Source organism: Lissotriton helveticus, chromosome 1_1 (assembly GCF_964261635.1).
Source record: "Lissotriton helveticus chromosome 1_1, aLisHel1.1, whole genome shotgun sequence".
Taxonomy (NCBI): Eukaryota; Metazoa; Chordata; class Amphibia; order Caudata; family Salamandridae; genus Lissotriton; species Lissotriton helveticus.
In genome coordinates, this window is record NC_136057.1 from 1,597,143,196 (window position 1) to 1,597,155,641 (window position 12,446).

The window sequence follows — 12,446 nt, forward strand, 5'->3', positions numbered from 1 at the left end:
GTCTTAATAGTGCTTCAAGCACGGGATTTAGCAAGTACTTCTCTACAGTCCTGTGAAATAGTGAGATCCTTAAACTCTAGGAATTCAGGAGCCATGTGTGCAAGTGCAGAGAACGGGGAATCAGATGAATTACTTTGCCCTTGTTTCTCGATAACATCGCTGGTGACGGACGAAGACTAATGGGCCTGGCTTGTGACAATAGCAGAAGCTCCTGGAACCATTACTGTCTGGGCCAACGTGGTGCAATCAAAATTAGGCGACAGCCTTCTGACTTCATCTTGATCAGTAACCTGGGGATTAAAGGGATGGGGGAAAAGCATAAGCATAAATCCCGGACCATCGCATTAAAAGAGCATTCCCCCTTGACCCTGGTTGTGGGAACCTGCTGGCATAATACTGGCATTTAGCGTTCTCCTTTGTTGAAAATAGGTCCAGAGCTGTTCTCCCCCATCTGAGAAAGGTCCTGTCCACCTGTGCTTGCTCTAGATCCCACTCATGGCAGCTGGACTTAGACCTGCTTAGTGCATCTGCTAGGGTATTGTGTAGACTCCTGACATGCTCGGCCCTCAACGAGATTCCATGGAGCGTCGTCCATTCCCATAGATCCTACGCCTCTTGAGATAGCATCATGGATTTCGTTTCTCCCTGTTTGTTTATATAGTACATGCTGGTTGTATTGTCCATGCGGACCAGCACTGAGGAACCTGCTATCCTTGGCAGGAAAGCCTGAAGAGATAGGAATATGACTTCGAGTTCCAAACTGTTGATGTGTTGCTTTTTCTGTATTAAAAACCACTTGCCCTGTATTTGTAAATCATGCGGATGACCTCCCCATCCCTCCATGGAGGCGTCCGCTGTCAGAATGAAATCTGGGGCACTTTGTAGAGAGGTTAGGCCATGCACAAGATTTGTGGTTTGGGACCACCATTGAAGTGCTTCCACTATCCTTGCCGTTATACAAATCACATCCTCGAAAGATCCCAACGCTTGTTGCCACTGTTTCTGAAGAGGTCCCATCTTTAGCCTTGCTAAGGATATTACATTTATTGCTGAAGAGCACATCCTTAGGAGTGATTTGAACATTCGTACAGAAACTGACTCTCTTCTTGAAATGGACTTTGACAACCTTTAAAGTCGCATCTGTCTCTCTTGAGACAAGAATGCTTTGCATTGGACGGTATCCATGGATGCTCCCAGAAACGGAATTACTTGAGTTGGATGTAAATTTGACTTTTTCTTATTTAGAGTGAGTCCCAATGTACTGAATAGATGGAGATAAGCTGCTGTTGTCTGATCGGCCTCCTGCGCTGTTGCAGCTTTGAGAAACCAATCGTCGAGGTATGGGAAAACTTGAAACCCTTGAGATCGTAGGTCGCTGCTACTGGTGCTAGGCACTTTGTGAAAATCTGTGGTGTTGATTTTAGACCTAACGGGAGCACCTTGAACTGATAGTGGGTACCAGACACTGTGAACCGTAAATATTTTTGGTGCTTTGGATGGATTGGGATATGAAATTAAGCGTCTTCCATATCTATTGAAGTCATGAAATCTCCTTTGTTCAAGTATCCCAGAATATTGGAAAGTGTCACCATCCTGAAGGTTTGTTTCTTGAGAAACTTGTTGAGTTTCCTTAGATCCAGAATTGGTCGCCATTCTCCTAACTTCTTTCTTATCAGAAGGAAACAAGAATAGAAACCTCTTCCTCTCTGAGTGGATGGCCACTTCCTCTATAGCTTCCTTGAGGAGCATGATTAAGACTTATTTTCGCAATGAGTGAAGACGAGGGGCCGGGGGACCCCTGGGCGGAGTAATAAGCGGTTTCTGGATTAATTCTAAGGTATGACCCTTGGTGACTAGGTCCAACACCCAGCGGTCGGATGTTATCTACTGCCACCACTGTGCAAGAGCAGAAATGTTCGCACCAACGGGTAGGGAAGGTAATTTGACTGATACCTTGACAAACTCATTGTTTTCTGCCTGAGTCCCGGCCCTGTTGCGATGTTCACCTGCGGCGTCCCTGACGAAAGACACCAGCTGTTGATTGGCGATACGATGGCGGGTTGTAGGATTGGCAATATTGAGGTTGATACTGTTGAGTTCTTTGATATCCTCCTTTGTAGGTGGTGAATCTTCGCCCTCTGGCGCCTCTAAAAGGTACTCTTCTATATTGCAGAGCTACTAAGGACTCTGGGGTATCTGTATCATTCTTTATCACCAAAAGAGCTTTGTCTATGTTTTCCAAAAAGCGAGTGTACCTCAGGTCTGAAGGTAGTAGCTTTAAGCCACCTCCGAGGTCCAAGCGCTGCCGCTCCCGCCAATAGCCTAAAACTTGTGTTTGCTATGTCTAGGGCACAATCAATAGTTTTGGAGGCAACCCGTTCACCCTCCGAAAGGATCTTTCGGGCGTCCTGTCTGTTTTTTTCCGGGATGAGGTCCATCAGCCTCGCCATATCGGACCACATTTGGCAGTCGTAGCGGCCGACATAGCCAAAGCATTTGCTGCTAGGACTGTTGCAGCTGCCATTGACAAACATTTCTCTCCCAGAAGGTCCATCCGACATCAATCTCTGTCTGGGGGAGTAGTAATTGGTGTCACCTGATTTTTTTTAACTATGTGCAGCCTGAGAGATGACAGAATCTGGCTTTGTGCGTTCAACAAGGCAAAATGGAGAGTCCTCCTGATCTCTATATTTCTTTTCTACATGAGGCAGAACCAATGGCATGGATGCTGGCGTTTTCATAATCTTCACACCCTCCTGCCATTTATAATCAATAATCGGAATTGAACGTACTATCTTTATTGTGTTTGCTTTAAAATCGTAAAGAAAACATTGTGTTTGCTTTACAGTGATAGGTAAGTGGAACCTATTAGCTGCCCTGTGCATTAAATCCAATGTCTTCAGGATGAGAATCTGAAGGTAAGTGGGGAGGAGGGAAAAGTGTCGGAATTACGTAGTCATCCCAAGGAACCGGTACAGATGTTGGATCAGGTAATTCACCTTCTTCAACTTCCTCTTCTGAAGAGGAAGGATTCTGATCTCCAAGGTCAGCTGAAACTGACCCGTTGCATTTGCCGGCGTACTAGGTACTTGAGTCTCTGGTACTGTTGTTGGTACTTCCACCGGAGGAACAGGGTTTTCTGGTGGAGTTTGTTGAGGAGGGAATCTTTGACGGTAATCTGCTAACATGGCTTGCAGATCCTGTATCAGTGACTGTGGTAGATGAGCCATTTCTCTATGGCACAGCTCCTGTCGGGGATTAAACTTATAGGTATGGCGTGGAGCATATACTGCTGCTGATAATAATGTGCCTCATAGTAACCTTCCACCTCCTCATCATCATCGTCATCCTCCCATTTTACATGGAGCTCAGAAGGACGGTGAGCTACCCCATACATGCTGTCATCATCCTCATCATCATTATCTTCCATGGGGAGGAGTGATCGGGGAGGCGGGAGCATCCCCCCAGCAGAGAAGTGGGCTACTGACATGGGACTCGGATGGAGGGGGCAGAACACATTATGAGCATTACACACGCGGTTAGGGTAAGCGACATGTCTGAGAGGAGGAGGGGGGTGGGGCTCGGGGGTAGGGGATGGGGAGGGGGCGTTGGAGGGGGGGGGATTTGGTTCGTTGTTAACCACACTGACCCACCGAGACTGCCAGGGCCTGAATAGGCTAAGAGAGACACACCTTAGGCCTGTAGAGCTGTGTAACAAGACCTATGGGATGTACCTTCTACTGCTAGAAAGGCCTTACTTGGTATGCAGAACATTCAGTTTGACTAACGCAGACTTAGCTGAGGGCGGCAACCATTCACTGGGGATGTCATCATTGCTCAGATGGTGTAGGATCGAGGGAGTGAAATTGCATGCTTTGATGAACTGTATGACCTTGTTTTGAAAACTCAATAAAATGTGCTTTAAAAAAAATAAAGCATCATCATCTTCCATATAACCTTCCAAAAGGTGAGATGGTAGTAAAGGCGATACTTTACTATAGTCAGGCAGGATAGTTGTATAGGCAGGATGGTTGTATAAATGTCTTTGCAACAGTCATGATCTGAGTTATCTTCGTCGACGGGGGAGTTGACGGTGCAGAAATAATTATTGAAGGAATTTTGTAATTGACGATGTTCCTACCGTTGTTGGAGATGTCATTGCCAACTGAATCTTTCTCGCCGATGTCGTCGTCGACGGTGTCTTTGTCGACTACATTTTCATCTACGGCAATGTCGTTGTTGACGGTACCTTCGTTGACTGTTTCTTCGTCGATGGTGTCTCCGCCGTCGACGGGTTTCAATGATGAAGGTTTCATCACTATAGAAATCCTTGTAGATGAAATAGGGGATGAATCGCAGTCGTAGTGACGGTTGCCGTCGACGATGGCGTCGATGAAGTTACACATATCTTCGACGACGAGAGAGAAATAGTCGTCAACATTGGTTTCTTTATCTGCTTTCTACTCACAGGATCAGTAGAGGAGGATCTTGGACGTTCTTTTTCTTTCCTGGCCGGCATAGAGGGCATAGATAAAGTTGGCTCAGAGGAAAGTTTGGAACTCCTCTCTACTCACAGGCTTGTCTTGGGAAGATTTAATATGTTTCCTTCCCTCACCTGAAGATCCTTCCTGTGATCTAGCCTTTTAGTGAGATGTTGAAGCCAGTTCTTCTTCATCTGAAGAGTGAGCCTGTTGTTTTGTGGATTGAAGCTACACAAGGAATCTTTCCTCTCTGTCCTTGAGGGTCTTGCTAGAAAAGGGGTGACAGATTTTCCAGTCTTTCTCCTCATGCCTTGGATAAAGGCAATAAATACAATCTTTATGTAGATCATCTACGTGGACCCTCTTCTTCCCAGAGATCTTGCCAGGGCGGAAGAGGCCTTACTTGTCTGACATAATGCTCAGAATAGCTGAATATAAGGAAAAAACTGAGTAGCACTCAGGGAGACTCCCTTCCACACGATGTCTGGTGAAAATCAGAAGAGAACTTGCCTCTGCTGGGAGTGTTCTAGAAGGTGCTAACAGCTGATTGGCTGGAGCCAACTTTTAATCCTTTTTTGAAAAAGGACATAAATAGGCTACTAATGAATGGCCAATGGATGGCCTCTGACCTTTTTTAGCCTATTTATTCTTATTGCACTGCTTTTGCATTTTACTGTGGGACCCCCATCTCGACGACAAGTAATTATTCAGGAATGTGAATCTATGAAAGATACCCCAATACTGGATAACAGGGGCTACTCTGCCCAACCGCGGTGGTTGAAGATGTTAACTACTGATGTCCCAGGGCATGACCTACTATGGAGCCTGAGCAAGTGGGCCCTTCTACATTTGATCCTCAGTGGCAGCTGAGGATGAGCAGTCAAAGGCTCCCTCTGTAGGGGGCAGGGGAGGGTAGGTACAGTAAGGTGAACACCTCTCATAACTCAAAGTGCACACAGTACGACCAATAAATCAAATTACAGTCCAATGCTTATGTTTATAAGAAAAAGAAGTATTTTATTTCTAACTCTACACATTCAAAGGAACAACAAAATTCATGAGCGATAATTCAATCTTTCCCTTGAGGTCAGGCCTCTAGTAGTTGAAAGGCAAATCCCTGTCCCGCCCTCTTTCTTATAACATGATGTGGGTTATTCCCCATTTACAGGCGGTCGCATCCAGGGAATGCCTACTTGCAGGCCTTACTCAATAGTTCCCCTTTGACTCCTTAGTAATTAGTCAAAAGTGTATATAGTGCCGCAACACCATTAGCAGCAAGCCCCATGGGACCCCCACAGGCCCAGCTCCAGTCTTACCGGCTCTGGTGGTTTGGAAGCGTTCAGCGGTGCAGCGAATGCCCTCTCTTTTGTTGCTCTTGAGTCGTTATCCTCTTTGGCGAAGTTGAACTTCTCGCGGTTCACGCTGCAGCAGCTGGCAGGCACCGGCTCTCTCCTCTGAGCAGCACTGGCAGTTAGTTCAAGCGCTCAGAGTTGCTCCAGCTCAGCAAACACAAGGTAAGTCACTATTCCCTTTACAGAGACTGGGGGAGAGAGCTTTGATCCTCCGGCTACCGAATGGAGCACAGTGAGTGGGCAACGTCTCTGGAGGTGTCCTTGTGGTCCTCGGGGAACCAGTCAGAGGCAGGTCTCAGTGTGCACGCTTGACCTGCCAGTCACAGCAGCAATCTTTCCATCGGGCCACGGCTCAAACTCTTGGCCACAGTGGTACCGGTAGCCTCTCCTGGCACACAGGGTTGCTGCAATACTCCCTGTCTTGGCGTAGACCCTTCTGGTGCGGTTGCCCCTCCTAGCATACGGTGTTGCCGAAAAAGGTGGACATAAGTCTCAAAGCTCTTGGCTCAAAGGCGGCATCCTCTGGCAGACGGAGTCACAGCAATGAGGCGTTGCGGCCTGGCACTTCCATATGGCGCTCCTTACACAGCTCGGATCACAGCTGCCCTCTTCTGGGATATGGGGGGGGGGGGGCGCTTGACTGTCCTGGAACATGTGCAACGACCCAATCACCGTTCTCCTCACACCTTGCTCAGGAAGTCCTCTCAGTAGGGCTTCCCACTGGACCTCACTCCCTCCAACACGTCCTCTTTCTCACAGGATACTCCGTTCTTGGCAAGCGGGCAGGTGCTGGTGCTCCAGGGCAGGTGGTCTTGGTTCCCTGGGTGATATCCCCTCTCCCAGCAAGAAGACTAACAGGTCTTTACCCCCCAGTCCTGGTCACAGACAGAAGTCTTGCAGAGACTTCCCTTATAACAGCCTGTCCGGCTGCTTGGCAGATGACAAAGTAAGGGTGTCTCGACCCCCCTCCTTAAGGGTAATTTCCAGAAACCAAAATATGATTTAGGGTCGGAGTCGTTGAAGTTTTATGTTAGGGGTTCTGCTTCTTTTAAAGTGTACACTTATCTTTTTCTTCTTTCTCCTTGAAAGTATGTTTGTCACAGCAAGCAAGACTCTGAAGCTGATTGACTGACAGCACAACTCATGGGAGTGACCAGAGCTCACACCTAGATGTCAGCCACAGTGATATATGCATCAAAAGGTTAATCCTGTGCCCCTGGCCCTACGCTTTGGTATTGTCTTATCATCCCCATCTCCTTCCTGTGATGTGTCCGGGCCCCATCCTTGTGATCTATGACAGAATCAAAGAGCAACCTTTTGAAGTGTAAAGGAAAAGTCTGACCAAGCTCAGAGGAATGCAGCAATACACAAATCTGTCTTGGGGTATTTCTCTACTCATGTCTTCACCAGGCAGGCCTGGGCTTCGGAAAATGAAACCCAGGGTCCTCCATGTAATGTACAATTGCAGGAACAACTGCACTCAGTGTACTTTCATAGCAAACATACACTCCTGTACTGTTACCGCTATGCATTGTGCCACTACAGACACACATACATTGAGTAGACACATTGGGTCTGGTCACTGTTCAGTACTGAAGCTTTTCTGTATTGTAACAGGGTGCACTATTTGTAAACACACTCAGTGCCAACACACACCCTTACCATGTGGACGCTGCACAACACTTCATCCTTCATCTATTGTACTTCATTCAAGCACACATACTCTCATCACATGCTTCCATTGCACACACACTGCACAGCACTACATCCTTCATGTAATGTATTCCTTGCAGGCAGACATACACTTGGTACATTGACTAACTACACACATTTTGGTCAAGGCCTCTCACGGCGTCATCAAAAATGTGAGTTAGTGCTGTGCCATGCTCTGAATCCTGACTGATGAGGATCCAGTAGGTTATATTTTTCAATATATTTACAGAGCTTTGAGCGAACACATTTTTTAAGCAGTTTTGCCAGTGTCATGCTGCTGGTGATAGGTCAGAAGTTGTTTGGATCGGATAGGTCTGCATTGGGCTTCTTAGGAATGGGAGTAACTTGCCCAACTTTTAGGCAGTCCGGAATCTTTATACACAAACACAGGCCTGTCTCCCAAGGCACTCTTACTTTAGTTTAAATGTAACGCGGGTAAGGTGATACGAAAATTCTTAATTACCACCAGCCAAGTATTCTTTGGCTTTTCACATCCATCCGAGTGTCAAAGATTAATACGGTACTCACACAGCGGACAACCAATCTATTGCTATACCATCACCCACCAAACAGTATTTGTGGGAAAAAAGTGTGGAGAAGAGAGTGAGCCCCTCACGGAAGAACCGCCAATCGGGTTTATCTGACTAGTGATTGTCAGTAATCCCAATTATCATCATTAGTGACTCACTCTCATATCAGTGGGAAAAGGAAACAAACATCAGAAAAAGACCGACAACATATAACAGTGCTTCTTCTCAACGTCAGCCCCACAATCTGCTGACTGTTCTGATCATCGCGGGTTGACGTTTTACCCTTACTATGTTTGTGTGCACGTCTAACACGAAAACACAAAATCCCCCAGTGAGAAAGAAAACGTGAATCTCACACAATTAAAATGGAAGAGTTCACTGGCCACTCTGGATTTATTCTGGGCTGTGAATCCTCCCAAGTTAAAAATGACTCACACCATACGCAGTCTCAGGCGGGTCATGGGTGCCAACATGTTTTGTTGCTCTTATTTTCCGCAACTTCTTCAGGGCAAATGGGGGTTACCCACTGCAAATGCCACTTTCTTTCAACACACACCTGGGGTTAGCGACTTTCACGCATACCTGCTACCCCTTTATTTGCCAGTATACTCGTGTCCGGAAGGATCACATGTTGATTCTGGAAACCCGTTATCGTCGGGTCTTCCACACTCGGTCACCGACGATAACGGGTTTCCAGAATCAACACGTGATCCTTCCGGACACGAGTATACTGGCAAATAAAGGGGTAGCAGGTATGCGTGAAAGTCGCTAACCCCAGGTGTGTGTTGAAAGAAAGTGGCATTTGCAGTGGGTAACCCCCATTTGCCCTGAAGAAGTTGCGGAAAATAAGAGCAACAAAACATGTTGGCACCCATGACCCGCCTGAGACTGCGTATGGTGTGAGTCATTTTTAACTTGGGAGGATTCACAGCCCAGAATAAATCCAGAGTGGCCAGTGAACTCTTCCATTTTAATTGTGTGAGATTCACGTTTTCTTTCTCACTGGGGGATTTTGTGTTTTCGTGTTAGACGTGCACACAAACATAGTAAGGGTAAAACGTCAACCCGCGATGATCAGAACAGTCAGCAGATTATGGGGCTGATGTTGAGAAGAAGCACTGTTATATGTTGTCGGTCTTTTTCTGATGTTTGTTTCCTTTTCCCACTGTTATGAGAGTGAGTCACCAATGATGATAATTGGGATTACTGACAATCACTAGTCAGATAAACCCGATTGGCGGTTCTTCCGTGAGGGGCTCACTCTCTTCTCCACACTTTTTTCCCACAAATACTGTTTGGTGGGTGATGGTATAGCAATAGATTGGTTGTCCGCTGTGTGAGTACCGTATTAATCTTTGACACTCGGATGGATGTGAAAAGCCAAAGAATACTTGGCTGGTGGTAATTAAGAATTTTCGTATCACCCTACCCGCGTTACATTTAAACTAAAGTAAGAGTGCCTTGGGAGACAGGCCTGTGTTTGTGTATTATGATTTGAGTGGGGGGCGGCCTGTAACCCTTTTTCTCTCCCCCCGAGACTCCAATTAATTGGACACAGTCCGGAATCTTTCCCTGTAATAAGGATTCATGAATGATCCTGGACCCCTCTACCTCCAGTCTATAGAAGCTCATCCATGGGGGCCACATTTTCATAAATGCTTTGGGGCAGCCTCTCGCCTTATATCTCACCCTCTCAGCGATCCTATACATGTCCATGCTCGCACTCCGTTATACCATGGTCAGGAGAGTGGACACTCTCCAATGTCGGGCTACATCTCTCTTTGCCACCACGAGGCCCAGATTACATAGCAGATGTTTAGTACGGGGGAGATCTACATCTGAGGACAACCCTAGCAGGATAAATTTGGCATCCTTGGGAAGTTCCATTCCCAGTATCTGGCAAAGCTCCTTCCGTATCCGAGACCAGTAAGTTCTAATCTGTTGACATTCATAAAGTATGATCCTCACGTTAAGGTCATTTTCTGTTCTGAACTTAATCCTCTTTTGGAGGTTGGTCAGTGCCTCATACTCCAACTTCTTTTCGAGGCCTATTCATTTCCTAGAACCATTTCTCTTTTCAATGTCAATCCAACTTTCAGGAACAGTTTTCCGAGACAGGCGTTGAACTGTGTGACGAGTGGAAGATTCAGGCTTGGGTGTATAGTCAGATGAATGTGATCTAGTTGCAGTGTTTGTTGGGCTCTATGGGGGTTTACTGGCTGTTCTTGGCGCTTATAGTCTTCGGGATCGGATCCTTCAGTATGAAACTGCTCCGATCCTCTTCCAAATCAATTACTGTCGATGTTTTAAGACCTCCCCTCCTCCCGCAATTTTGGTACTTTTGCCTTCGCTTTGTACTCCCCTTGCAAGAACTCAATAGAGGCACATGGCAACAGTTATTTTCAGTGTGCTTCATTGGCAGATATTACCGACTGATTGGAGGTCAGTACAGGTGGAATGGGTGTTACAAACCAAATTCTAAAAGTATTTATTCCTAATCTATCCACCTGCGAGTCATTCCTTTACAACCTGATCCAGCCAGGATGAAAGTTACTGATTAGGCTCAGAAGTCCTTAATCTTCTTTCAATGTCATGTTCTTTCCTTTAGTGTTTCTCAGGCTTCTACTAATGAAGCCTGAGAAACAAATCAAAACCAATAGTGGAAAAACAATTTTTGGTGGAGTTTGTATTCCTGTGTACTATGGGCTTGAGGGGAAATGGGTACGAGTGATAGCATGTGATCGACAACAGCACAAGCACACTCCTCTCCTTGGAAGCTGTGAGAAAGGGCACATACTATCTTCTGAAGAGGAATAGGAAAGTGGCATGTGGGAGTGGAGATCACTTGATTTCTTCAGAAACATCCATTCTATCCACGGATTTTCAGTACTTCACTCTGAACCCAGAAAGACTTACCAATCCGTAGCCTGTGAAAATTCTGCAATCATATCTTCACTCCGCATCTTTAGGAAAAGAGAGAGGAGAAACAGTGTCACCAACCCTACATCTGAAAATGACTGGCAGAATCCTAACATTGCAAACTGAAGGGCCATAGAACCCTTGAGTAAATCTTTATACTGAACATAGTGCCTGTGAGAGATCACAGCTTCAAAACACCGGAATCTGAAGAAATCAGCAGAGTACCAGTTAATCACACTGCCTGCCTTTGCACATCATTAACAAACATTATCAAAATAGAAAGAGAGAAGGTGTTGGTGGAAGTATGTTCTTTGATTGAATTCCGACTTTGGCATTCACAGAATTACAGCTTTCTATTTTTAAATGACTCCTGGAGTACGGGTTGTGTTTAATACCTGCCAGGTCCCGCTGTTTTACTCTGTTATGCAGCTAATCTGTGTTTTTAAAAGCCTTTGAATCTTTTTAATTCTCTTATCGGGTTCTGCCGGTGTTCAACATCAGAGGCCGACCCTCCGGAATCCCTTGCTGATGCCGCTCGGCAGTGCAGTGCAGTTGATTGGAGGGTCAGGGGGGCTGGGAACTTGGCGCTGATTGGGCGGGCTGGCTTTCTCCCCACTTAAACGCTTGCTGGTGCCACTCCACAGCGCTGACTCTGGAGTACAGGTTGTGTTTAATACCCGCCAGGTCCCGCTGTTTTACTCGGTTATGCTGCTAATCTATGTTTCTTAAAGCTTTTGAATCTAAGGCAAGCCCATCTGCGCCCGTCCGAGCTCGGATCGGGCTCAGGGCCAGTCCCCCTGGTTTAGGCTCACCAGTGGTCTTCACATATTCCTCCAACCGGCTCAGAAGTTTGGATCCAGAGGGTGGGAAGGCATGCTGCCCCAGGTTCTTATCCAGCATCAGGCCGGGACAGTTAGCCGCCACGTGCTCTCACTGCTACCGTCCTCTCCCATACATTCTGGCTTATCCCAGCAATTTCTCTTTCAAGGAGGTGAAGGGCCCACTGAAGCTAGGTGCAACTGCTCCTCTTAAATACTGGTAAATGCCAGGCCACTGGTAAAACACAGCCTGGAATGCAGCCTGTTCATTGAAGATCATCAGATCATGATGGCCTTTATCACCGAGGCTTGGACTGATAACACATCAGGCCAAGATATCGTGCAGGCCCTGCCTGCAATTTTTTTGTGCCACACGCTTGACCAACCCTCAAGGAAAGGGGGAGGGCTGGCCGTTATTTACCACAAGTAGTCTTGAGCCCTCCTTCGCTATAGCCTCAAATCAAGCCTGTAAATCTCTGTCTATCAGTGTACGTTTCTCCCCCCAAGACACCTTCAAAGCGATGCTAATTTATCGCCCCCAGGGCCCAGAGTCACATTTCTGGACTCAATTAGCGCTCTGCTGGAGAAAGGGCTGTGTGCGAACTCCTTCATGATCATGGGAGACTTTAACTT

The 12,446-nt window shown here is 46.6% G+C and overlaps 1 protein-coding gene across 1 annotated transcript in view; it reads right to left on the bottom strand.

Moving 5' to 3' along the window:
- Window positions 1-12,446, bottom strand: part of AAAS (aladin WD repeat nucleoporin) — a 416,285-nt gene that overhangs the window by 314,432 nt on the left and 89,407 nt on the right. The window contains exon 6 of the mRNA XM_078687624.1: window positions 10,993-11,039. Coding sequence (XP_078543750.1) covers window positions 10,993-11,039 — 47 coding nt within the window. The remainder of the gene's footprint in view (window positions 1-10,992; window positions 11,040-12,446) is intronic.